This window comes from Zootoca vivipara, chromosome 11 (assembly GCF_965207765.1).
Source record: "Zootoca vivipara chromosome 11, rZooViv2.hap1.1, whole genome shotgun sequence".
Lineage (NCBI taxonomy): Eukaryota > Metazoa > Chordata > Lepidosauria > Squamata > Lacertidae > Zootoca > Zootoca vivipara.
The window spans coordinates 19,585,052-19,612,210 of NC_142594.1; the positions used below are offsets into that span (position 1 = coordinate 19,585,052).

General features: G+C 41.5%; 1 protein-coding gene across 1 annotated transcript in view; it reads right to left on the reverse strand.

Moving 5' to 3' along the window:
* KCNH8 (potassium voltage-gated channel subfamily H member 8) overlaps positions 1-27,159 on the reverse strand; it is a 159,237-nt gene that overhangs the window by 75,588 nt on the left and 56,490 nt on the right. Inside the window, exon 3 of the mRNA XM_060280535.2 lies at positions 15,835-15,966. Coding sequence (XP_060136518.2) covers positions 15,835-15,966 — 132 coding nt within the window. The remainder of the gene's footprint in view (positions 1-15,834; positions 15,967-27,159) is intronic.

Genomic DNA, 27,159 nt, shown 5'->3' on the forward strand with positions numbered 1-27,159 from the left:
CTCATCTCACATTATTGGCCGAGGGAGCCGGCATACAGCTTCCAGGTCATGTGGCCAGCATGACAAAGCCGCTTCTAGCGAACCAGAGCAGCACACGGAAACGCCGTTTACCTTCCCGCTGTAGCGGTCCCTATTTATCTACTTGCACTTTGATGTGCTTTCGAACTGCTAGGCTGGCAGGAGCTGGGACCGAGCAACGGGAGCTCACCCCGTCACAGGGATTCGAACCGCCAACCTTCTGATCAGCAAGCCCTAGGCTCTGTGGTTTAACCCACAGCGCCACCTGCGTCCCTGGGTTTATCTATGGGTTTATCCTTGTGTGAATTAGAGCAGAGTTCGAACTATTTGATAAAATGTTGGGATCAACTGAACGTACTGTGACACAGCATGACACACACCTACAACCTGTTCTAGAGAATGATCCTGCTCTCGGAAAGACGATAGTTGCTGCTATACAGATAACCCCACAAATATAAAGCTACAAACTAGGAATGAGAGCATCAACGTCAATCATATCAAGTTACAACACTGTTTAAAACACTGTGACTGCAAGTGTTCAGTTATCTGTGGAGTAGGCACCAAGGAAGTCAATGTGAGTTGGGCTGTGAATTGCCTTTTGCCCATTAATCAACACAGAGGATATGCCAACTCTGTCCACATCATCTGTGATGCCCCTCTATTTGGACACCTGGCAGGACCCTCAGTGTCGCAGAAGGGGTTTGAAAACATATTACTTGCCTTGAAAACAAATGCTGTGGATCGGAACAAATGTGTATAGAAACAATTTATACCACACTAACAGTGCAATCCTGTAATACAGAGCTTTCCAAACTTTTCATTTTGATGACATGCTTTTTAGACATGCATAAGCAAAGCGGAGATTAAACTAACCCTCTTCCAGCCCTGGGAAGAGCATGGGGAGTGTTCGTGTGATATAGCTACATACTGCATCTGACACACTAACGTGTCATGACACACAGTTTGGAAAGCTCTGCTGTAATATGTCTATTCAAAAGCAAGACTTGCTCCCAGGGAAGTGGATACAGAACTTCAACCTTAAGAATACATATCTGTTCACACACTAAAATAAAAAAATTCCTTCCAGTAGCACCTTGGAGACCAACTAAGTTTGTCATTGGTATGAGCTTTTGTGCGCATGTACATTTCTTCAGATACCTATCAGGTAACTTCAGGTATCTGACATTCACACGAAAGTTCATACCAATGACAAACTTAGTTGGTCTCTAAGGTGCTACTGGATGGATTTTTTTTTTATTTTTTTTTTGACTACAGCAGACCAGCATGGCTACCTACCTGTAACTGTTCACACACTGCTTGTGTGTAATTATTACATTAATTGTTTATTTGATTTGCTGCTCACAGTTCCAACTTTAGCATCTCATGAAGTAGGCAATCACCTACGAATGTCCAGGCTTGTTCAATAAAACCATTTCAGTTATCCTTACAGGTACAATGGGAACAATTTGATTATTATTATTTTTAATGAAGCCTAGCACCCTTTCCTCAAGTAACTGTAAGCTTAAACATGTTGCTAGAAATGAGAAAAGGAATTTGGGGAGCTTCAAACTAAGCTGCCCATCAAGCAAGCCTAATTAAAATCAATGCCAAATATACAGATGAGGTGAAGAAAACCCAATTAGCACAGCAAGAAATCAGCAATAGATAAAAAGTGCATCTTGACGTCTGCACAAAAGGAAACAGAGAGACTTGATGCCTTTATGATTGATGTGAAGGCTTAAATGGAAAGTAAGTCCATTAGTGAGGCAACACAGAGGGGCAATCACCTCTCCCTGAAATGATTCTGGACATGTTTCGTTCACCCTGCAGAGCTGGCTAAGGAGCCTTTTTTTAACACTTCTGTGAAACCCCCAAAGGCTTTTCTAGCACCATGCCATCTACCTGAATGCATTGGCTTTTAATTTTACAGTTTTTGTTGTTTTTGTTTTTGCATTAGAATGAGCATCCTAATCTTCAAATCATTATAAGCCACTGCTAAATACGAGGTATTTGGATGGAATTCTCACATTGGAGAAAGCACTGGCACACTCTTCCTGAATTCACACATTTTACTAACTTTCAGTGCCACTTCAGGGATTAAGAAGAGAGGCCATAGTCTATCAGAATCACCCCAAACAATGTCTTTCTTCTCTTTCCTCAAAAACATCCAAGAAAGGAATTCACTAACTTCCACAGGCAGCTTATTTCATTGCTGAAAGACACAGAGAATTCCAAATTATAGGAATCCAATGTAATTCACACTGGGGTAAAATATGCTGGCTTGCTGGGTCCAGAAGATGATAAATTCTTTGTTAGATAAATGTCTTCTTGAGAGACCAAATGCTTTGGTTGCCTCTAAACAAAAACCTGCTCTGGAACCAGAAGATATGCGCAATTATCAGCCAGTTGCTAACCGACAAGGTGTTTGAAAGGCTGGCTGTTGTCCAGGGATTCTTTGGATGAGCCTGAGTTTCCAGATCCATTTCAACAGAGGGAGGGGTTTCAAGAAATCCCAGAAGGTGGTTCTGGAAGGCTCCTTCTCAGATCCTTGGCATTATGCCATGGGGTCTGTAGGGTTCCATTTGGTCCGTCATGCTATTTAACATTTGCATGAAATCACTGAGAACGGTCATCCAGAGACCTGGGGTGAGGTGTTATGAATAAGTGGGTGACACTTAACTCTATTACTCTTTTTCATCAAATTGAAGGTAAAGCAACAGGAGTGCTAAATCAATGCCATGCTAAAGTAATGTTGAAGGATACAGTGGCAATCCTGCGCTAGATAGCATTGAACTCCCCCAGGAGAATAAATAATTTATTTGTACCCTGCCCTTCCCAGTTTAAAAACTGGGTCAGGGTGGCCAACAGCAAATATAAAACATTGATTAAAATGCGACTTAAAAACAGCATAAAGCAGCATAAATACAACAAAAAATGCAGCATCAATATTAATAAAATTGAAAAATTCAGGGGTCGTTTTTGGGAAGAAGGATAAAAACCCCAGTCAGTAGACATCGAATGATCACCAGGGCTAACTGGCCAAGTTGGTCCTACTAGGGCCAGCAAGGAGACCAGGGAAGAATTTAAATGTGGGGTCCCAGAAAGGTTTTCTTCATAGAAGAGGAAAGGGGAAAGGGAATAGAGGATCCAGCTAATTTAAATTGAAGGCCAGGAATAGCTCTGTCTTACAGGCCCTGCGGAAGGAGATCAAGTCCTGCAGGGCCCTAGTCTTGTGGGACAGAGCATTCCACCAGGTCGGAGCCGTCACTGAAAAAGCCCTGGCCTTGGTTGCTTCTGTGGCATAGAGTGTCTATAACCAGCCTGGTTAAAGGCCAAGGAAGGCTGACTAATTGTTGGAATGAGAGAAATAGAATGGAATATCCAGCGCTTTTTTCCTATTAAAAAAAATGCTTAGGGGTACTCTCATTTTCCTACTCATATTGAAATACTGCCTCTCAATGAGGCCAAACTTAGATTCACAAAATGTTTAGGTATGTGTGTACCCCTGCGTACCCCCAGAAAAAAGCACTGGGAATATCCTAGAAACAGGCAGGGTTCCAGCCAGTCAGCTGGAACAGGAACACTTTATGCAGTAATATTTTATTGTAAGTCCCACCTGTAGGGATACAAATAGTCACTGGAATAGCACAGTGAAGGAACCTAGACATGATTCTGTGATTTATGCTGCAGCAATCAGCTAGAGCTATACAAGAGAGGAAAAAGAGGGCTTCAACAGTATTTCAAGAAAGCCGCATTAATGCAGAAAACGGTAGAAGAATGCCTCTAATATATCTCAGGCAGATATGATTAAATAAAGAGCATTGCATTGCAGACTACAAAAACTAGGGCAGCTTATCTCTGCATTACTAAAAACAAATGGTTTAAGGGGCAGGCCAGGTGTCAGGGAAACCTAAAACTGATATAATATGTTATACAATAGTTGGGAAGAATGGTGGCATATTTTCAAGCTAGTTTGCAACAGTGTGCATCTAATAGTTTTCTTGATTTAGGTGGCAGCCATAAATATTGAATCAGAACAGAAAACATACTTCAGACACACACACACACACGAGTGTGTGTAGGACAGACATTGTGACCAGAGGCTTCCTTCTCAACCGTGAAGGGAGTTCCTGAAAAATGAATGTGTATAGAATGCCACCCTCTCCTCCACTTATTTATGTTCATCTAGTAGACCTATCAAGTCTAAAAAGAGATAGATTATACTTGTGGTTCTTGGATAAAATCTCAGGGCTGCCACCTAAATCATAACATCCTGCTTCTAGAGGCATCTGATAGTCCATGGTTAGCAGGACTGGCCTAAAACCTTTTGGTGCCTGAAGCGAAGGATAAGACATGCCACCTCTATTTCTACTTACAGAAGCATACTCCAGGACCAACAGCTGAATCTTACTTCAATACCAAACCTTCAAGCAGCAAGCCAGAAGATACCATGTGGTGCCCAAGGGCAATGAAGGTGGCTCAGTAGGAATAGCCAGGATTGCTACTGCTGGCCCTAAGCACCTGCTACCTGCTACCTAATGGTAGGCTTGGCTCGGATTATTAGAGGGAAATGTGCTGAACTGATTCACCTAGGAAAATTCCTGTGCTTTTATCACATATTTGACCCAAGTTCTATTGTGAAAACATAGGTGCAGGTGGCAGAATGGATTCTGATTAGATAAAGCATCGCTGATGTGGCACTCAATAGGGTATGTGAGGCCCAAGTGGATCCAGGTCAAGTCTGAAGACTTAACCAAACAGCAGGAAGAATCCTTACCCTAGAGTACGGATGAGGAATCTGTGATGCTACAGATGTTGTTGGACTCCAACAATTCCCGGCCACTTGAATACCAGAGGTTTCCTATCCATGCCTTTGAGTAAGAACCAAACCCCACCCATATCCAGAAAAGTGCACTAAAATGTAGTCTTCTAAAATAAAATAAAAATGCTGCATGAGGGTTCAAACCCTACCAATGTGAATACAGTCAGAACTGAATGACAAACAAGGTCTTGTGTTTCTTTTGAAACATCAACATGGAGGCTTGCAGGTGGACTTCTCAGTAGGCTATTCTAGATTCACCTGGCCCTTATTGAAAAGGTCCTGCTGTTATCAGTAGAATTTGCCAGAAACATGCACAACATGGTCCCATTGAGTTCAATGCTGTTTAATCCTAGAGGGAAAGGGTATAGGATTGCAGCTCAATCTTGCTGCTTCACTGATTTCAGTGGGAACTTGGTACCACTAACATACGGATCGTCCACTGTTCCACTTGTTCTGTGCCCAGAAAGCACATGTCTGAGAGGTTTCCATTTGTCCTGTGGGTCTGAACGGTTTTTCATTGGTCTTGCCGCTTTCCTCAGGAAAACCAGTTGATTATCTCTGAATTGGAACAAACATCAATTCACAGAAAAATCTAGAGATGTTTGTTCCAATTCAGCGGTAAACAATAAGTTTTCCTGAGGGGAAGTGGCAGGACAAGCGAAAGTGTGCACAAGGCCTTAGTCTAGATGCAACTCAATACTTTGGTAGATATTATTTACTTTTACTTTTATTGTATTTACTTTTATTGTATTTTAGTGGGTAGTCTTATCTGACGGATTTTAATTATGTTTCAGGTGCCGATATCTGCCTCTCATGATGTGACAGGTCTAAAAAAAAAGTTCCTTTATTTATATTGTGCTTTTATGTGGAAGATTTTCCCCATTTAGACTGCTCGCAACACAGAGATATGAAGAAAGACTCCAAAAATGTTTTTTCAAATGCCACATAGATTTTAAGCAACTGATTCTCAAAGTAGCCCTGTTCATACTTTGCATGAATAATTCATGCAATCATTAATGAATTAGGTCTGCCCTGAATATGGTAGATTTGCACTTTCATTATTCTTTCAGGTAGCAAAATAAGTTAGTTTAACTAAATTTCTGCCTTAAAACAATATTGTACGCCCTTCTTGCTCTAGCAGCTCTTCCAGGTGCATTGTTTCAACTCACAAACACAAGTTTGAAACCTGAAAAGTCATCAGGGTGTTATTTTTATATACATTTACTCAATGTGTGGTGATGTCCCAATGTTTTTAAAAAACATTAATATTTTTAAAGTTTGGCATTTTATTATGTTTGTATATGTGTTGGAAGCCACCCAGAGTGGCTGGGGCAACCCAGCCACATGGGCGGGGTAAACATAAATTAAATCATCATCATCATTACCATCATTGTCATCATCATCCTAAATACCGTCCCCCAAACACAACAAACAGAAACAAAGTTCTAGCTCATTGGAAAGATGAGGTAAAGGGACCCCTGACCATTAGGTCTAGTCGTGACCGCCTCTGGGGTTGGGGCGCTCATCTCGCCTTATTGGCCGAGGGAGCCGGCGTACAGCTTCCAGGTCATGTGGCCAGCATGACAAAGTCACTTCTGGCAAACCAGAGCAGCACACGGAAACGCCATTCACTTTCCCGCTGTAGCGGTACTTATTTATTTACTAGCACTTTGACGTGCTTTCGAACTGCTAGGTTGGCAGGAGCAGGGACCGAGCAATGGGAGCTCACCCCGTCGTGGGGATTCGAACTGCCGACCTTCTGATCAGCAATCCCTAGGCTCTGTGGTTTAACCCACAGCGCCACCCACGTCCCGTCAAACTTAACATACAGGAGACTTTATTGGTTATGAGGATCAGGCAATGCTGATCCAAGTTGATTCTGGGTTTATCATCTAGTTCAAACTTCTCAGCTAGGACTCCTGCCTCCCAAAGAAACCTATGGCTCGGCTCTGACACAAGCTCCTGAGATCGATCACACCTTTTAAACTCTATTAAATCCTTAATGGAATGAAAAAATGCACCCCCAAAATTGAGATTCTCAGCATTCCCATTACTGAAATTTGCACCAAGCTCAATTTTCTGCCCCATTCTAAACCTCTTCCCAACATTCCAAATTTTGTGAAAACCTGGACCTCAGAAAGAAAGAAGACCTAAGCCAAATAAAAGCACAGGGCAACATACTGTTGCATTATTTACTCTATGTGACCAGAATGCAGGTGTCATTGGCACATAATAGTGACTGAGAACAGATGAGTATAGAGTAGCCATGGTGATAATCATATGGCCAGAATAGTTACCAGCCATCAACATCAGGGCTATATTTTATTCAGAAGATGAAATATTTGCATCTATTCCACATTCTGTCAGTCTTTCAATGCTGCAGCAAGATCTGCCATCATGCTTTCCACTGCGCGAAGAATTTCCTTTGACTTGAATGAATTTTCTCTGCACAAATGCTGCTGCAATTGAGCAGATTCTGTGTCTTTGCATACAGTTGGTTCAGCTCTTGAGTATATTCCTCTGTTTATTAAGTGACCTTTCTCATCTGAGAAAATGTTTCTATCCTGCAGTGAAACTTTAGTCCCTGGAAGATGATAAAGATTATTCATAATTCAGGAGCAAAGCCAGGCACTGAATAATAGTTATTTGTTGACAGCTTTTCTAAGAAATCTCACATCTTATAAGTGTGGCTCACTTGTTCTCAAAGGGCCGAAGCAATGCAGGTTGTCTATAGGCACAGATTGCCACAGATGAGATCTTCCATAGTGGTGCAGGTTTGGGAAGAATCTGCCACAATAATTTGGTGAACAAGTCTTTATATATATAAAAAAACACCTGTGCCACAGAAGCTAAGCATCCTTCCAAGAACTTTATAATCAGCTTGACCTGGCAAACCAATGCAATTTATTGTCCAAGATGTGAAGTTCGCCTATGAATGTCAGTTGCTGGGGAAGAACAGTAGGAGAGGTCCATTACCTTTGTGCTATATTCATGGACTTCAAAGGGGTATCTGATTGGCCACTTTAGGAAACAAGATACTGGCCTCCTGGTATCAGCCTGCAGAATTCCACTTATGTCAATAATTCTTCTTATGTACAGTAAGTTGGTATGCACAATGCGGGTGGCGCTGTGGGTTAAACCACAGAGCCTAGGGCTTGCCGATCAGAAGGTCGGCGGTTCGAATCCCCGTCATGGGGTGAGCTCCCGTTGCTTTGTCCCTGCTCCTGCCAACCTAGCAGTTCGAAAGAATGAAGTGCAAGTAGATAAATACAGGTGAAACTCGGAAAATTAGAATATCGTCGAAAAGTGCATTTATTTTAGCCTAGGACACTCGTACTTACGGGACCGTCTCTCCCGGTATGCCCCGCGGAGGACCTTAAGGTCCATAAACAGTAACACCTTAGAGGCCCCGGGCCCGAAGGAAATCAGATTAGCTTCAACTAGAACCAGGGCCTTCTCAACACTAGCCCCGACCTGCTGGAACGTTCTGTCTCCTGAGACCAGGGCCCTGCGGGACCTGATTTCTTTCCACAGGGCCTGTAAGACAGAGTTGTTCTGCCTGGCATTTGGCCTGGAGCCAACCTGATTCCCTCCTCCATTTTCCCTTTCTTTTTCTTTTTGTACAAGGCTGCATTTTTAATTTTTAATTTAATTTAGATGTATTTAGTTTTGTTTTTGAGTTATATGTTAACCAGTTGTTTTATATTTGGTGTTAGCCACTCTGAGCCCGGCTTTCGCTGGGGAGGGTGGGGTATAAATAAAAATTTATTATTATTTATTATAATGCAACTTATTATTATTATTTATTGATTGATTGATTTTTACAAATGCTTTGTTTTGGAAATTCCACAGTAATAAAACAAATAGTTAAAATACTACAAAATTAAACAAAAATAAACATCGCTATTACATTTCATTAATTACATTCCATTTCATTAATTACATTCCATTTATAATTGACCCACCTAACGACAAATAATTACAATTACAACAAATAAAGGCTTGACATATCTTGCTTTTCATAGAATGTATCTATCTCATATATTGGTTTCACCTTTTAAGTTGCATTATTGAAATAGATGCACTTTGCGACGTTATTCTAATTTTCTGAGTTCCACCTGTAGATACCGCTCTGGCGGGAAGGTAAACGGCGTTTCCGTGCGCTGCTCTGGTTCTTCAGAAGCGGCTTAGTAATGCTGGCCACATGACCCAGAAGCTGTACACCAGCTCCCTCGGCCAATTAAGCGAGATGAGTGCCGCAACCCCAGAATCATCTGTGACTGCACCTTTACTTTGAAGTAAGTGGATGATGGTTACCTAAAGCTTCATCTGCTAACCTATTTATTTATAGATTATGCCCCAATCCTTTCTCAAGTACTGTCATCTCATGAACCGCATTGTGTCCATGATATCTGGGTTTGATTATTGTTTTTGAGTGGGCATCTACTAGGGACAGCAGAGAAATTTGGTTCCATTAGGATTTTAATACGAACCTACCTACTTTGTACCTTCCAAAATAATATGTGAACAGAAAATAGCTTTCCTTCAATATTTACTCTTCTCCAAATTTTGTGATAAGGTGTTCTAAAATGTGTATATTAGGGGAAAGTGTGCATCAAAATGCATATATCAGTGAAATAACATAAAGTGTGTTATATTAGGATAAATTGGTTGCATAAAGGTGAATATCAGGCAAATTGCATATAAAATGTGTATATTATGAGAAATTTGGATTAAAATGCTTTTACATTTTTATTAGGATTTTTGTTTTTGTTTTTTACTATGAGTAATGGTGGATATTTTTGAACATTGTGGGTAAAAGAGCAGACAATTACTAGAGGAATGTCAGCAATAAGTGGAGAGGCCCAGGAAGGTAAGAGAATGGCAGCCAGGGATCCTAGGCAAGATGAGAGATATTGGTGATGAATAGGTGGTCCAGGATGCAAGGGGTTATATGTCTATTCCCCCATTTATTTGCTCTTTTCAATCTGGCCCACACAAACATATAAACAGCAGGCTAAATTAGATCAAGGAAAGATGTTGCCAGTGTTCATCTATAAGATCAGGAAGTAATTAATACATTCAGTGATTCAGCTAAGATTACTTTAAATGAGAACACAGTTGACAAAGACGTAACCAGTGTTAGAATCATTCCTATTACATTACTCAACATAATGCAAGGGACTGAAATAACCCTTGCCACGCAGTGACTGCTAAACTTTCATTTGATTCTTTGAAAGCAAAACAGTTTTTCTAAAATAGCACAGCACATTTCCTGCATGCTGTGGAAGAACCAACCTTTTTTTGTCAGGTTATGCTAAATCTGGCGACGAATAGTGTCTCACAGCAGTATTTGATTAGAAGATTTAAAAGGAGAGAGAGAGAGAAGGAGAGAGAAGGAGAGAGAAGGAGAGAGAAGGTTGATTGACTTTTAAATGCATGACACTGAGTTATGGAAAACTCTTTGTCTGGAACCTAATTAGCAGTGTAACTTGTGGATAATTGAAAAGTAATTTACTGCTTCTTGTTAAAAGTTACAAGTTTAAATATCACTTGCGGAAATTTGCTGTTTCAAAATAATTGCCATGCCAATAGTGTACTGAATATATGAGCTGTTTTGTCAACTGTGTATAGACTACTCTTTGTGGTGAATGTGGGGGGCCCTGCAGAAGATGTATAGCTGTACAATTCCACCTTTCTAGAATTCCTTCTCCCATTGCTGCTTTCGCAACACTCATATCATACTTGGCAACTGTTGATTAAACCCAGTTCGTCTTTAAATCTGAGTCTCAATTGCTGTTTGAGTGACTGCAAGGTCTCCAAGGGTAAGGTGAGTAAGCAGTTTATAAAATTATGCATTGCATGGAGGAAATGGGTGGATAACAGTTTTCCTCCCTCTCTTATAATACTAGAATTCATGGGCATCCAATGAAGCTGAAGATGTTGGACCACAGCCACGTTTGAGTTTTCTGACAAAATGGTCACAAATGATTTGAAGGCCTTTTCATAAGTTCCAGCCAAGCACACACACCAAATGTCGCCAGGACAGAAAGGAAAAGACTCCAGAGGAGCTCAACATCTAGTCATGCTTGAACAGGACAGTTCTAAAGAAGGCAATTTATTCAAGTAACATGGTCCCAAGCTATTTTAGGACATTCATTACAGGTCAAAGCATCCAACAATGCCCCTTCCTTAACCTGTCCTGAAACCAGGGGCGTAGGAAGATAGGGGCGGTGGGGGCGGCCCGCCCCAAGCGGCACGATTCCAGGGGTGCCATCGCGGCTGCCTGCTCCGCCCCAAAACATGCACCCCCACCCCTGCGCACGACACCCCCTGCCCCCAAACGCGTGCCCCGCCCCACTCCCAGAACGCATGCCCCGTCCCTGGGGGCAGCGAGCCTGCTCTCTGCCCCCGGTGGTGGAGCATGAAGCTCCGCCGCTGCCTGAAACTTAACTGAAAATATGAAAAAGATTTTTAAATATACTTTCCCCAAAAATCCAGAAGCTTTTATATTAGGACTTATAGGACAAGAGATAATGAAAGGAGATCAAGTATTATTTATGTACACGGCAACTGCGGCTAGGACTTTGTTAGCCCCAAAATGGAAAACCCAGGAGTTACCGACGATTGAAGAGTGGCACGAAAATGATGGACTATGCAGAATTAGCAAGACTGACTATCAGGATCCGAAACCAGGGAGAGTCAGGGTTCCAAAAGGACTGGAGTAAATTTGTGGACTATATGGAGAATAACTGTAGAAGTTTAAAGACACTTGCAGGACTGAAATGAATCCTACGAATCGACTTTAAGTAGATGAAATAAAGGAACTGCGAGATAGGAGTGAATAAGAAAACCGAATGGGGGGAAGGAGGGAAGTCAAAGCTTGGCAGAGCAAAGAAAATCGTAAGGATTGATAAGATGTTAAGAAGAGAAATTTTGTGTTCACTATGTTTATTATGTGTTGTTGTGTTTGTGATTGTATGTGTGGTTTGTTTTTGTATAAATGTGTTTAATTGGAAAATCTAATAAATTGCTTTAAAAAAAGAAAAGAAACTTAACTGAAATATGGCAGACAAATAATCTGACCCTCCCAACAGAGTGCCTTTTCCTATATTGCATACTGGTAATACAAGTTCCAGAATCCCCGGTATTCTGTCAGTTTCCTGCTGGGATTTCTGGAACTTGTAGTCCTCAACTGCATCGGGTAAGGACAGATTACACAGGAATTTAGAAGTGCCCAGTGCTACTGCTTTCCCCATTTTCAAATTTCTGGGCCTTGGGCTAGGGCAGGCGTCCCCAAACTGTGGCCCTCCAGATATGACGGTGTGGGAAAATAAATAGGCATCAGATTTAGACATAATGAAGAGTCTGCACCAGAATAATAATATCCACATTGGTAATCATAGCTGGCAGATTACTGTGGCAACCCTAAAAAAAGCTTTTATTAACTATTATCCTCAAGGAACTATTTTCCCTAATGTATTGCTGCTTTATGAAATCAATTTTGTCTTGCTTTTTTTTTGTATGTGCTCTTAATAGAAATTCAGCAACAGCAATAATAATTATAACAAAAACCCGGAAGGTACGTAGCAGAACCATAAATATTTACAGAAATCTTGATAATGTGCAACTGAATTTACCTGGCTAGCATTACTCATCTGAAAAATAAGGCTTTGGAAAACGACGATAATATTTTCTTTTCTAAATTATTCTGTAGTTCACAATTCTATTATCTATTTTTCCTGGGCACTCCTTGTATATGCAACTGAAAATACTGAATATTGGCAAGAGTCCAAAGAACCATTAAACTATTTTCGTGAGCCCAAGGGATATTTTTGCTGCATTTCTTGCATTTCTTGCATTTCTTGAACATGGTGTTGCATGCTCCCTGGTGTTGAAGCAGACTTTGTCACTGAGGATTCAAAAGCAGTTTATAGTGTAGCATGAGCGCACACTGTACAAGAAAAAAGTCAAAATTTCCATTGGGCTATCACAACCAGTGTGTATGAAGGCTTAGCAGATATATGGACACCTGCCCTCATAGTGGCCAGCACGACTAAGCCACTTCTGGGGAACCAGAACAGCGCACGGAAACGCCATTTACCTTCCCGCTGGAGTGGTACTTATTTATCTACTTGCACTTTGACGTGCTTTTGAACTGCTAGGTTGGCAGGAGCAGGGACCAAGCAACAGGAGCTCACCCCATTGCGAGGATTCGAACCGCTGACCTTCTGATCAGCAAGTTTAGACCACAGCACCGTGTCAGCTAAAAACAACTTTCAAAAGACTCTTATAAGTGATCTCAAAAATAATTTAACTGTTTCACAATTCCTCAGTGTTTTTTAACATTTACCCCAAGGATCTCTACACCTCCAGATTAATAATATATTTTAGCCTGTTAAAGTTCTATACATTTTGACATTGAATCAATAGGAAGATTTACTTAAACCTTACAAATAACCATTGCAATTATTTCCATCTTTCATATGCTATGTGAATGCTCAGGCCCTTCCCCCATTTTAAAGAAACATTTATGATAAAAGCACAACATGTAACTGTTTACCTCAAATAATAATAATAATAATAATAATAATAATAATAATAATAATAATAATAATAATTTATTATTTATACCCCGCCCATCTGGCTGGGTTTCCCCAGCCACTCTGGGCGGCTTCCAACAGAAAAATAAAACACAATAATCTATTAAACATTAAAAGCCTCCCTGAACAGGGCTGCCTTCAGATGTCTTCTAAAAGTCTGGTACCAGTAGTTGTTTTTCTCTTTGACATCTCTTGGGAGGGCGTTCCACAGGGCAGGCGCCACCATCGAGAAGGCCCTCTGCCTAGTTCCCTGCAACTTGGCATCTCACAACGAGGGAACCGCCAGAAGGCCCTCGGTGCTGGACCTCAGTGTCCGGGCAGAATGATGGGGGTGGAGACGCTCCTTCAGGTATACTGGGCCAAGGCCATTTAGGGCTTTAAAGGTCAGTACCAACACTTTGAATTGTACTCGGAAACGTACTGGGAGCCAACCATCAAAGAATGTCAACCATTTTGAGCAAGTGCTATGGGCTCCCCTTATCACTTCTCCTCTCCCTTAGATCACCTTCCTAAGAGATAGATGCCTTTTCAAGAGATCTGGGTAAAAGTCAGATCCCGTAGAATTAATCTGAGCCTTGAAAAAGCATACAAAGCTGAAAGAGGAAAGAGGAAAGGGAATTACTCTTCTGACATCCTTCAGCTCTATGGGCTTTTCAAGGGAAATTCAATAACCAGCTCATGACTAAAGGGACCGGGAGATGTGTGGGTGGTTCAGAGGCTTCATTGATGCTGCAGAGAGATGTTAAGGGCGCCATAGTGCTTACTGGCACCAAGTATTTGCACCCAGGAGAATTAGAGTAGCTACCCACTTCTCCAAGGCACTGACCTGCCCCTCACACTGAGGGGGACCTGCGTTGTGTGACATGATTTGCACATCATGCTCCCTCTATGTGTCCCACCCCTGTCTGGTGTGCGAGTGCTGCCCAGTAGCATCGGGGGATGGCGACCCCCTCAATATTGAGGAGGGCTCAGCCCCCTACCAACAAATATTGAGGGGGCTGAAGCTCCTTCCACCCCCTATGGTTGGTGCCTCTGCCACACTTACTTTCAGAAACAGACGGAAACTAATGCCAGGCCTCCTGGTGTCCTGAGCATGGATTGAGGACACATGATATGGCCACATTTCTGAAGGTAAGCAAGCCTGGGTCTGCTCAGTGATGAATAGGAAACCACCTTGCAACGCCATGTAAGCTGCCTTGAGTTGCCTGATGGGGAAAAAATGTGGGATATAAAGGTACAGTGGTACCTCAGGTTAAGTACTTAATTGGTTCCGGAAGTCCGTACTTAACCTGAAGCGAACTCTCCCATTGAAAGTAATGGAAAGTGGATTAATCCGTTCCAGGCGATGAAAAACACCCCCCTAAAACAGCAATTTAACATGGATTTTACTGTCTAGCGAGACCATTGATCCATAAAATGAAGGCAATAATCAATGTACTGTACTATAAAATAAATAAGACAGTACTGTATGTTGAATGATTGTGTAAAAGTGTCGTTATTGTTTCACTGTACCTTTAAGAGTCAGGAAAGATCTAGTGACTGGAGTTCTGCAGCTGTGGAGCAGCTCGACAGGTGTTGCTGTGAAACTGATGATGCAGGGTATATCAGGGGTGTTGTGTGTTGCCTCTGTGCTGGGCGATTTCCCAGTGTGCTCTTGGTGGGTGGTTTGGTTGTGTGGGTGTTTTGTGTAAGCCTAATTTAATTTTTGTTATTTTTACTTTCTCCATTAAACCAAGCATTTGTTTAAGCCTTGGTATGACTCTATGTGTAAGTCCCTCAGCCAGCTTCTGCTGAGGCAACTCAATTGCTTCTAACCCTAACACTGTAGATGAAAAAAATTAACATTTACAGTGGTACCTCGGGTTAAGTACTTAATTGGTTCCGGGGTGCCATTCGCACCCCGAAAAGTACTTAACCTGAGCGGCGATAGCGCATGTGCATGAAGCGCCGATAGAGCAATTTTGAGCACGTGCGAAGCACGCAGATTGCTTCTGCGCATGCGCGCATGGCAGAACCCAGAAGTAAACACTTCCAGGTCCACAGAGTACTTAACCTGAAAGTACTCAACCTGAAACATATTTAACCCGAGGTATGACTGTACTAAACATTAATTATGGTGTGATTTCAGTATGGAACTACTGGTGGACACGTGTGAACTAAGCAATTGTGACACACGGGGCACAGTCTCCTGCAATTCCAACAGTAAGCAATGAAGTTTAAATTTTCTAGGCTCAATATGGTTATAACACTGCAAATGACATAAATTCACGACATACCTTTTCCACTGAGTTAGAGCCTAGTCACTTCTATAGTAATGTACATTTTTCACTCTTGTTTCATGTCACACTTCTCTGAAAACATGTCCCCTTTTATTCTGGAAATGATACGAACCTTCTTTTTTATCTTCCAGAGAAACCTTCACTTTTGTATCCGTTATATCTTTGAAAGAGGATAGAAACAGAACGACATCGCCTTTCTCATTCTTAATAGGGACAATGTCCAATAGGCACCAAAATGAATACCCTGTAAAGGGGGGGGGGAGAGAAATAATATATTTAATTCAAACAGCAATCTTTTCTCTTCTTTGGTAGAAAAATATATTTAAGGAATGAAAATTACAAGTAATGCAATTTTTAAAAACCCCAAAACACCCATAAATTATTTAAAGGGTCAATAGTCAGGAAATCACAGATGTTCAGCTCCTGTAAATCTCTTTCCATCATCAGCTGAAGCTCAGTAATTCTGCTTCCTCTGAAAGCAAAGCATTAATTCAAATGCAATATGCATCTACTGGGATCATTAATGGTCTAATGAAGCTTTTTATTATTTTTCTCACATGGTATTTCCCTTTTAACTTGGACTGTGTTTCTTATTTTAAAGAAATGCCCCTCCCCCCCCAGTATATTAACTTTGGCTTCTTAACCTCCTTTATTCACTATCAAATGCCATTACTTTAGATCAGGGTGCCCAAACTAAGGCCCGGGGGCCGGATGCGGCCCAGTCGCCTTCTAAATCTGGCCCACGGACGGTCCGGGAATCAGCATGTTTTTACATGAGTAGAATGTGTCTTTTTATTTAAAATGCATCTCTGGGTTATTTGTGGGGCCTGCCTGGTGTTTTTACATGAGTAGAATGTATCCTTTTATTTAAAATGCATCTCTGGGTTATTTTTGGGGCATAGAAATTCGTTCATTTCCCCCCCCAAAATATAGTCGTCCCCCCCACAAGGTCTGAGGGACAGTGGACCGGCCCCCTGCTGAAAAAGTTTGCTGCCCCCTGCTTTAGATTATGCCATCTCTCCCTCCTTGCCCTCCCCCTGGCATTGGTTACATTCCTGGTGTCTAATGTATAACTCCACTGTTTCAAATACATTAAAACTAATCACACTCTGCCTTAAAATAGAAACTAAAGCGCAGCTCCTCAAATCTCAGCTGTTAAATACAGGCAAGTTGAAACTCATTAAATGCTTGATTTCTACACAGGAGAATATCTGATACCCCTCTGCCTACGGAAATTACTGTGATAAATGTCTTCTGTGCGGTGTGTTAATTGCACTACGGCAGCATGGCAGGATTGTTTAAACACACTAGTTCAAAATGCATACAATTACATGTGTTTAAAATCACTCATTTTTTCCTGAATGGGTATGATGTATTTAATACGCTGGCTGTGATTTTTATAGTCATACTACATACTACTCCATAACATGATTAATAGTAGCAAGTTGCCATTCACACAAATACTTTATGCAGCGGGAGGAAATGGCAACATTCCCCAGTTATTTCCAGCATTATGCCTCGTGTGTTGAGATAAATGAAATTCACATACCAAGGATATCAGGTCTGAATACACAACTACTGGTTACAGGTAGGTAGCTGTATTGGTCTGCTGTCAAAACAAAAGAAAAATAAAATAGAAAAATTCCTTCCAGTAGCACCTTAGAGACCAACTAAGTTTGTCATTGGTATGAGCTTTCGTGTGCATACACACTTCTTCACACGCAAAAGCTCATACCAATGACAAACTTTGTTGGTCTCTAAGGTACTACTGGAAGGAACACAACTACTGGACATACATTTTGGAAAGTGTCTACCAAAGCCACAACAATACATCATAATAAAATGTAGTCAGGGCTCCTTGGGATTTTTAAAATCCCCCCTGCTTAATCTCAGGTGAGCAATTTGTTCCTGTGGTATTATGTTCCTGATAGTCTATGGCAGGACTTTTTTCCCAGCTGGAACTCAGTTCTGGCACCTCTCAGGTGTTCATAGTAAGTTCCGGCACCTCTTTTTCTAGAAAAAATAGCACTGGACTATGTGGATCCTGACCCAAAGAAGGAGTAACCAGCTGATTCAGGTACACCAGTGGTGCAACCTTTGGAGGTGCTGAACTGAGACTCTGACACTGAGCTAGAGTCAGGCCCTGCTAACCAGGAGCTTCCAGGATCTAGAGACACACAATTTAGTACCTCCAGAAGCAACAAGCACTGATCCAGATCCCCCTGAATAATTAGTATCTTTTACACCTGGGGTTTCACGTACTCCAGTATCAGTTTTCCAGGGCAGGAGGCATGGGAGGCACATCCCCCCCCCCATTCTTCAATCTGGACACTGCGAGAAGTGAAATTACAGGGAACCAGGCACAAGGCCTTTTTAGTAGTTGCACCCGCCCTGTGGAATGCCCTCCTGGCAGTGCCAGATTAGGTACTGGCCTATGGGCCCTACGCCTTTTAGGGGCCCCATGACAACGGATCAAAAGAATATTGTTTTGGTTTATTTAATTTTTTGGTTGGTAAAATCAAAAACTTATTAGGAGATAATTTGCAAGCCCCCCTCTGCCCGCCCCCCCCCCCAATTTTGACTTCTTAGGGGCCTCCACAGCATTTAATCCAGCACTGCCTCTTGGCAGATGTCAAAGAGTTAAACAACTATATAATTTCTCGTAGGCATCTGAAGGCAGCTCTGTTTTGGGAAGCTTTTAATGTTTGATGCTGTATTTGTGTTGGAAGCCAACCAAAGTACCTGGGGCTACCCGGTCAGGTGTGGAGTAAAAGATTATTATTATTATTATTATTATTATTATTATTATTATTATTATTGGAAGCTGACTGAGAGACAATAGAGTGCTAGACTTTAGGCTAGAGGATTGCTCCTAGCACAATAAGGTCTCATAGATTAGATATGGGCAGCTCCATCAGTTTCTGTTTCTGTTTCTGTTTTCAGTTCATCACATTTCCACATCACTCTGTATTTAGAACATAATAAAATATAGAACAAACAGAAGACAAATTAGGATTCAATACATTGGCAGCACAAACTGTTTGACCATATAATAATGAGAATAAACAGAAGTAGTATTTATTTATCACTCCGAGAAGAAAACATATGGCTGTATTTTATCTTCGAAATTATTATTCCAAAAATAATAATAAAAAGAGACTCTCTTTCAACAAATCTCTTAATTTTTCTCCTTGAGTAACTTCTTGAGAAATGAGTAAATTTTACTAGCAATGAATGAATGAATAGATTTGCTATAATCACTGACTTGTTTTGCATAAATGAAACACGTACATAGTTAACACTGTTTAAATAAAACAGGCAGTTGCGGCTAAAGCAAAGAAACCACCAACATTAAATTAAACTAGGACTGTAGCTAAATAAGATGCATGAGCAATTCAATGTCTCCAAATTATTATTTTTTCCAGTCTGGATTGTCTGTGTGGATTTCTAGTGTTCTGGAATACTCAGTTCTTGCAACAGCAATTATTTCTAAATCATCAGTGTCAGTGTCTCTCCTTGTAAATATGCCAAAAGAGTTATCTTCAAATGAAGCAGAATGTCACATCCTGCCATTTCTTTAATTTTATTTAGAGCTCCTCTCTAACCATAGCAGCTGGTGAGGCTGCCTTGCTCACACCTTGGCGGGTTGCTGGCGCCAACCAAGAGGGGAAGATACGAGGCAGTGGGAGGTCGGGGTGGGGCAGGCAAGGACTGCAAGAAGATCAAACCTATCCATTCTGAAGGAAATCAGCCCTGAGTGCTCACTGGAAGGACAAATCCTGAAGCTGAGGCTCCAATACTTTGGCCACCTCATGAGAAGAGAAGACTCCCTGAGAAAGACCCTGATGTTGGGAAAGATGGAGGGCACAAGGAGAAGGGGACGGCAGAGGATGAGATAGTTGGACAGTGTTCTCGAAGCTACGAACATGAGTCTGACCAAACTGCGGGAGGCAGTGGGAGACAGGAGTGCCTGGCATGCTATGGTCCATGGGGTCACGAAGAGTCAGACACGACTAAACAACTAAACAACAACAAAGGTTCATGAAAAGTTTTAAATTTAATGAAATGCTCACAGATGTTTTGATGGATGAAAGGGCATCAGGATCTTGTTGTACTGATCATTTTTTGAAACCAACCTTAATTTGGAACATTTTCTATATTCTTGTTTTATCTGTGCTGCAATATCAATTGGGAAAGCATGTGTGCTCAAGTCATGTGCCAGATCACGATTCAAGGCACTGATTTATTATTATTATTATTATTATTATTATTATTATTATTTAATATTGTTCATAGCATGATGAACTTGCACCAATAGTATTAATAAAATAATACAGAACATACATCCTTAATATAAGCCAACATCGATGATGTAAGAGAGAGAAGATACCAGATTCACCGACAAGCTGAAATCAGATCAAACCTCTGAGGTACTAGCTGAAAAAAATCAATAACTTTTAGTACTTGTTGAATGGTGGAAGTCAGAGACCTTCACACTGTCATTGCTTTCACATCTTTACTAGTTTCATTTTTTTAAGATTCTAACATGTAGGAAAATAAATATGTTAAATAAATGCAATTATTTGTACACTACTGGTGTGTGAGAAATCTAGTGGCTATGCTGCATTACATCATGATATGGCATTTCAAAGGGGGGGGGTATTGTTTTTTAGAAAGCTTTTCACAATAAATAACTTCCTTTGCCTCAGCTAGTCCACACAAAGGGCACTGCCACTGTCCATAATCACTGTCTGACTAAGATCTCCTTCACAGATTTATATTTATGCATTCTGTTTAGTGCCCTTAGCTACTTTCTGAGAAGAAAGAGATCTCACCCCCTCTTTGCAGTAAGATCCTAATGTTAAAAAACAGCAACAATGCTTGAACACCCTCAGGGCTGTGAACTCGGTAAAACTAGACAAGAGTTGGTGGATTTAATATTACCGTATACAAAGTCTCTCTCTCTCTCTCTCTCTCTCTCTCTCTCTCTCTCTCTCTCTCTCTCTCTCTCTCTCTCTCTCTATATATATATATATATATATATATATATAGTATCAAAATTCAACCAGCACGGAATCCTTTTCAAACCAGGTGAGCACAAGCCCTTGAAGCCAAACTTATGGAGGCTACATGCCAGCCATGGACAGAGTCAACAGCAAAGTGGGCACAGCAACAAAATTTACTTCCACACCCCTCTCTATCCTCCAGCTAGACAAATAGGAAGCACAATGTCAGGCTTCAGGGAATCAGATCTCTCCCCCAGAGGCAGTAAATAAGCAGATCAAACAAAGGGAACGTTCTTACCAGCTGGTTTCTTTAATAATGACAGAGAGAGAGAAAAGGAATGCATTCTCTCTAGAAACGGCGTTGCTCCCAGTACAGGTTAATCCCATTAATCTACGTCACTCCTACGTCAGGTAATCTGAGCTTGTTGCCGCTGAGCTCTCTGTTCTATCACTCTGAATGCCCATCTAGTCTTAGGCAAAGGGGGGTCAGGAATGCTGTCCAAGGACACTGAATCTGCCAGCTGTCTCTGTCCTGGTGTTTCCTCTTCTAGCTGTTCCTCACCCAGTATTTTCCAGCTTTCCCCCTCTGGACTATGCCCCTCTGCAAACCACTGTCCTAAATCAATACTGTCCTCCTGCCCTTGGGAAGGTTCAGGAGAAGTGGGGACGGCCCCACCAATACTTCTCAGTCCAAGCCCCTGACACACTATTAGAGTTCGAGGGTGTATTTGTAGCTAGGCAAAAACACTCGAGGATGCCACACAGTAGGGCCAATGAGGGTTTGGCCTGAGGATAAGGGGTGTGTCCTGAGGAGGGGTATTCCCAAGAGTCGGGCAGAGGAGGGGTATTCCCAAGAGTCGGGCAGAGAGGCCTGGAGCAAATGACCCTTGAATTCAGTAGCAGATTCCATCCTCTGCTAAATCTCCCGCTGGCCCTAAGGCAAGGCTGGGTGGCGCAATGCGCCAGGGTGCCGGGCCGCCAGGGGGGGTGCCGCACTATTGTGCCTGCGGCAGCCATGCTAGGAAATGGGGCAGGGGGGCCGCTGGAGGGATCTTCGCACCACGGCGCCAGGGTGCCAGATATGCTTAAGACGGCCCTGCTCCCACCCTCTCCTTCTGCATCAGACTGGAGTGAACATAGAGTAGGAAGTGAGAGATCCCGCCTCCTCTTCACTGCCTGCAACACATGGAAAAATCAGGACGAGTTTTCCCTTGAAGACAGGAATCTAGAAGAGGGTGGTTAACCTCGGTTGGTGCCATAGCACAAATAAGATCACACCAGGATCTGGCAGGTTAGGTTTCCTCAACATTGACATTCAATACATTGAATTTCTGCCTGCTAACATTCTGGGGATGAATCTCCTAAAGGCGAATTGTAACAACAATGACATTTTACACAGAAGAAGCTGAAAGCTGGCTTTGGTAGTCATCTTTGCCACATTAAGTTCATAATGGGATTTTACAGCATGGTGAGGAATTACATGCTTAAGAGAGTATTATTCTTCCAGATTTAGCAGATGAAACTGCACAGTCATATGATCCAGCCAGAAATTGTTCAATAAAAGGAATGTGAGTAACTTTCAACTTGTACCGGTAAGTTATCATGTTGTATTTGCTGCTTTTAATACTGCATGTAACAAGAGAGGCCCAATTTATTCAAACACACACACACACACACACACACACACACACACACACACACACACACGGCTAAAGTGAGCAGGGGGAGGAGGGCTGTAACTTTTGATCCCAATGTCACCATGACTCCAACTCAACCATGCTTACACTTTGCTAACTCCCTCCCTCTAATTCATGCACATTTGGCAGTTATCTGACATGGCTGGGCTGCTGGCTGTACCCCCATAGGCTCTTCCATGGGCTTTAATAGGGCTTAGTAAACTGAATTACCTTTGTTGCTTTTGGAAGGGCTGATACATGTACAGCAACTAATGATGAAAAATACATAGTGTACTGTGTGGCTTATGGTGTACCTTACTACTGTATAGGCAACCCCCTATTTGCATGGGCGGGGGGTTGCGTTCTGGGTCATCATGCATGACAGTGAAGCAGACATAAGTCTGCTCCACCCCGTTACGCCTCCGCTCCATTCTGCCTCCTTTTCTGGCCATGATGCACACGTGCGTGGCCGCACATCAATTGGACACAGGTAAATTGGTTGTTGCCTGCATACAATGGATATATGTGTGAAGGAAGCAACCCACCACCTGCTACAACTTCTGGGTTAGCTGCTCAGTTGGTACAGCATGAGACTCTTAATCTCAGGGTTGTGAGTTTGAGCCCCATGCTGAGCAAAAGATGCCTGCCTGCATTGCAGGGGATAAAATAAAATAAAAATTTATTTATACCCTGCCCATCTGTCTGGGTTTACCCAGCCACTCTGGACGGCTTCCAACAAAAGATTAAAAATACATTAAAACATCAGTCATTAAAAACTTCCCTAAACAGGGCTGCCTTCAGATGTCTTCTAAAAGTCTGGTAGTTGTTTTTCTCTTTGATGTCTGGTGGGAGGGCATTCCGCAGAGCAGGCGCCACTATTGAGAAGGCCCTCTGCCTGGTTCCCTGTAACTTTGCTTCTCGCAGTGAAGGAACTGCTAGAAGGCCCTCAGTACTGGACCTGAATGTCCGGGTTGAACGATGGGGTGGAGAAGCTCCTTCATGGTTGGATTAGATTACCCTCGTTGTCCGTTTCAACTCTACAGTTCTATGATTCCAACTGCACCCTTCCCAAAGGTAACTTTTTTGTTTGCAGGAGGAGAAGCAATGACTAAATTAGAATTTTTATGTATAAATACTGAATATTTGAAAGCTCCTTGAGTTCTATCTATCTATCTATCTATCTATCTATCTATCTATCTATCTATCTAAGATTATTGCATTTCTATCCCACCTGTCCCTCCAAGAATATCAAGGCGGTGTATATTACTCCCCCACCCCATTTAGTCCAGAACACTAACTACTACACTACACTGGCTTTCAATATGAACATTAAGAATTCAATTTTATTTGGGGGGCTGTCAGGAGGGGCAAGCATCATTCCTACTCATTTCTATCCATTCTATAGGATACAAATAACTTTTTCTTGCTCGCATTCTGTCTCTGCTTGTTTTTATGTCTCCCTCTTTATCTCTGAAATGTAAAATTGTTCAGGAGCAATTATGTAAGAGAGGAATAAAATCCAAGATACAAGAGAATGAAGGGGTTATTGACTCAGGGCAACTTACTATGTAAAACTGTTCATAAGAAAATACCATTATATAATAAGTTATCATCCTACTTGCTTCATAGATTATCTGTAAATATTTCTGCCAGAGATCTTAAGAGCAAAAGAATTAAAAGCTAGACTAGTCCAGAGGTCCTTCTAACTTGGCATCAATCCTGAAGAGGGCTAAAACTGCTGAAAAGCTTTTGCTGGCACATACTTCAAAAAACTCACTTAAAGTCCAAGTAAGTAAATCATAAGAACATAAGGACTCAAATACATTGATAAGACCAGTACTTTTTTCGGGGGGGGGGGGCATACCCCTAAACATTTTTTGAATCTAAGTTTGGCCTAATTGAGGGTCAAGTATTTCAATATGAGTAGGAAAATGAGAGTACCCCTGAACATTAATGTTTTTAATGCTTTTAATGTTTAATAGATTGTTGTGTTTTATTCTTCTGTTGGAAGCCGCCCAGAGTGGCTGGGGAGACCCGGCCAGATGGGTGGGGTATAAATAATAAATTATTATTATTATTATTTAAGAAAAAAGCACTCGATAAGACTTGACTTCCTAGCTGGAGCCATTTTGACTGTTCTTTCATCAACACAGCATGCTTTTTAAACAAACAACGACAAAAAAACATGTTTTGACAGTGTAATGCTTCCTGTCTGATGATATTACAGCCAAGAAACCCTCATTGAGAATGAATGAATATTGGCAAACATTCAACAGATAGGACTGGCTGCCTGGTGACTGCCTGGGCTAATGCCATACCTATTGCAATCCTCTGTGAATTTTTGCATTTCCCACCTAATTATAACTATCATTCGTATTGTATGGTACTTTTACATCATGTCCCAAGTTAAAATTACAGTGGGGAACAAATGGAGCATACCCTTGCCTCTGGCTTCCTATTAAGCCCTTTATTAGCAGTGTGATATGTAACAAAGAAACAGGCGTTTTTAGCAGTGCACTCCATTTATTGAATGTTTTCCCTACAGAGGCTTGCCCAGCACGTTGCTGGTTTCTTGGAGCTAGGCTGAAACACTTTTGTTCACCCAGGCATTTTAATCTCCTGCTTGTTTTAAAAAGTAAGGTTTTTCTCCAATGTTTTAGTGTTGCATTTTATATTTAACTCACTGTGTTGTATGTACATCACCCTGGGATTATAAACAGGGTGGTACAAACATGTTTTAAAGAGTGTTGTAAAAATGGTAGGGTGTGTGGATGTGTACCCAATACAAGAGGAAAAACTGGTACATATATTAAAGAAATATATATAAACTCACATACAAATACGTTTTCCCCCACCACTATCCTCCAATAACCCTGCAGAGGACTGTCCCATGTATAGAAGAAGATACGGCCACCCTAAGCTTAGGACCTAAAGCCTATCAAATTATTTTTGCCGCCAGAATCACAAAATCCCATAAGCACCTCATCACCTGGCAGTAAAATGATGGTGAAAACAACAATAACCATCAACAACAATAAATTAAATAATGAAAGAAATTAAAGAACAAACCATTTCCTGCCCATTCATGATGCACAAAATCAGCTACCAAAGGCAGCCGTCTCACTATGCACACCCAACATTCCTGACTGCAACAATATCCACCCCTTTTAGCACATGACACTCCATTGACCACCCTCTCTATGATCCCTGTACGCAATGAAAATCCATACTGAACTTTAAAAGCTAAGAGTTTACAGAAGATGGTGAGATGGAACCACCTGCCTGATGGAACCACCAGCATGGACCCGAACCCTCCTGAGCTAGAGGAACTAGTTGTGTTGTTCTCTTGATTCTGACCTACTTGTGTGTTACCTAAGTTTTCAGAAGTTGTCAGGTGCCTTATTTCAAGCTCCTTTTAATCTAGAATGAAGACATGGATCACATCCACACCAGGCACTCATACAGCATTAACAGCCATGCCTTCTCCCCCTACTCCAACCCTAGGAAGTGCCGTTTGTTAAGGGTGCTGGGAATTGCACTGTGAAGGAATGCCTAACAATTCAGCATCAGTTCCCAGGATTGTTTGGCAGAAGCCATGACTATTAAAGTGATATAAGAGTGTTTTAAATGAGTGGTGTGGGTGTGACCAGGGATGAAAGCAATTCAATCTGTAGATGAGCGCCTGGTCAGAATGTGAACAAAAAAATAAAAAATAAACTTGCAACTTGCTGATGCTATAAAGCAACTGGCAAAGATATAACTGAGATTTCAAACTGAGCTTTTGTCTTTCCAGATAAAAGAGCACTTTTAGAATATCTGTTCAATATCTAATAGAAACAAAATGTATCAAGAAAATGTAGCCACTATAGTAAATACTTACTATATTTCCTAATAGCATTTTACCTAGCTCAGTTCTGTGCTTATTTTTCAGTGTTTAAAATGCTCTGTATTATGAATTCGGATATGTGCCTGAAATCACTGCTTGTTCTCTAGGCAAGCCTGCACTGAAAGTGTGTCAGGTCTGTCAATTAGAGAAGTCAAACTTCCTCCTGGTTCTAGGTTTAAAATTGCAGAACAGTCTCACAACATTTCACTTTTTTCCTATTATGTCCCAAGGCTTTTTTGCTTCTAAAATAGTTCATGTAATGTATTAAAATATCTGCAATGTATGGGACAAAAATGTCAATAATAGCACAACTGCATATGAAAACTGAGATCCATTACTGTTATACAGTGGTACCTTGGGTTACAAACGCTTCAGGTTACAAACGCTTCAGGTTACAAACTCTGCTAACCCAGAAATAGTACCTCAGGTTAAGAACTTTGCTTCAGGATGAGAACAGAAATTGTGCTTTGGCGGCACGGCGGCAGCAGGAGGCCCCCATTAGCTAAAGTGGTGCTTCAGGTTAAGAACAGTTTTAGGTTAAGAATGGACCTCCGGAACGAATTAAGTTCTTAACCAGAGGTACCACTGTACTGTACAGCCCCAAGTTTCATTACAAGAGACACAACAAAGGTAAATAATAGTTGTCTCCCCCAGTACATTTGCTTCTTTGCCTGGTATGAGAAATACTGGAAAGCTATCCTATCACCTTGATTTTAATGACACTTCTGCCCCAAGCATGCTACCTGCAAGAAATGCATATTAAAAGGAGATCAGTATGTCTGTATCATTAGGAAAATCTGACTGTACCATGAAACAACCTGGGAAGCAGATTCCAAAGGTCGTATCACTTTCCTGCTTCTAATCTCTAT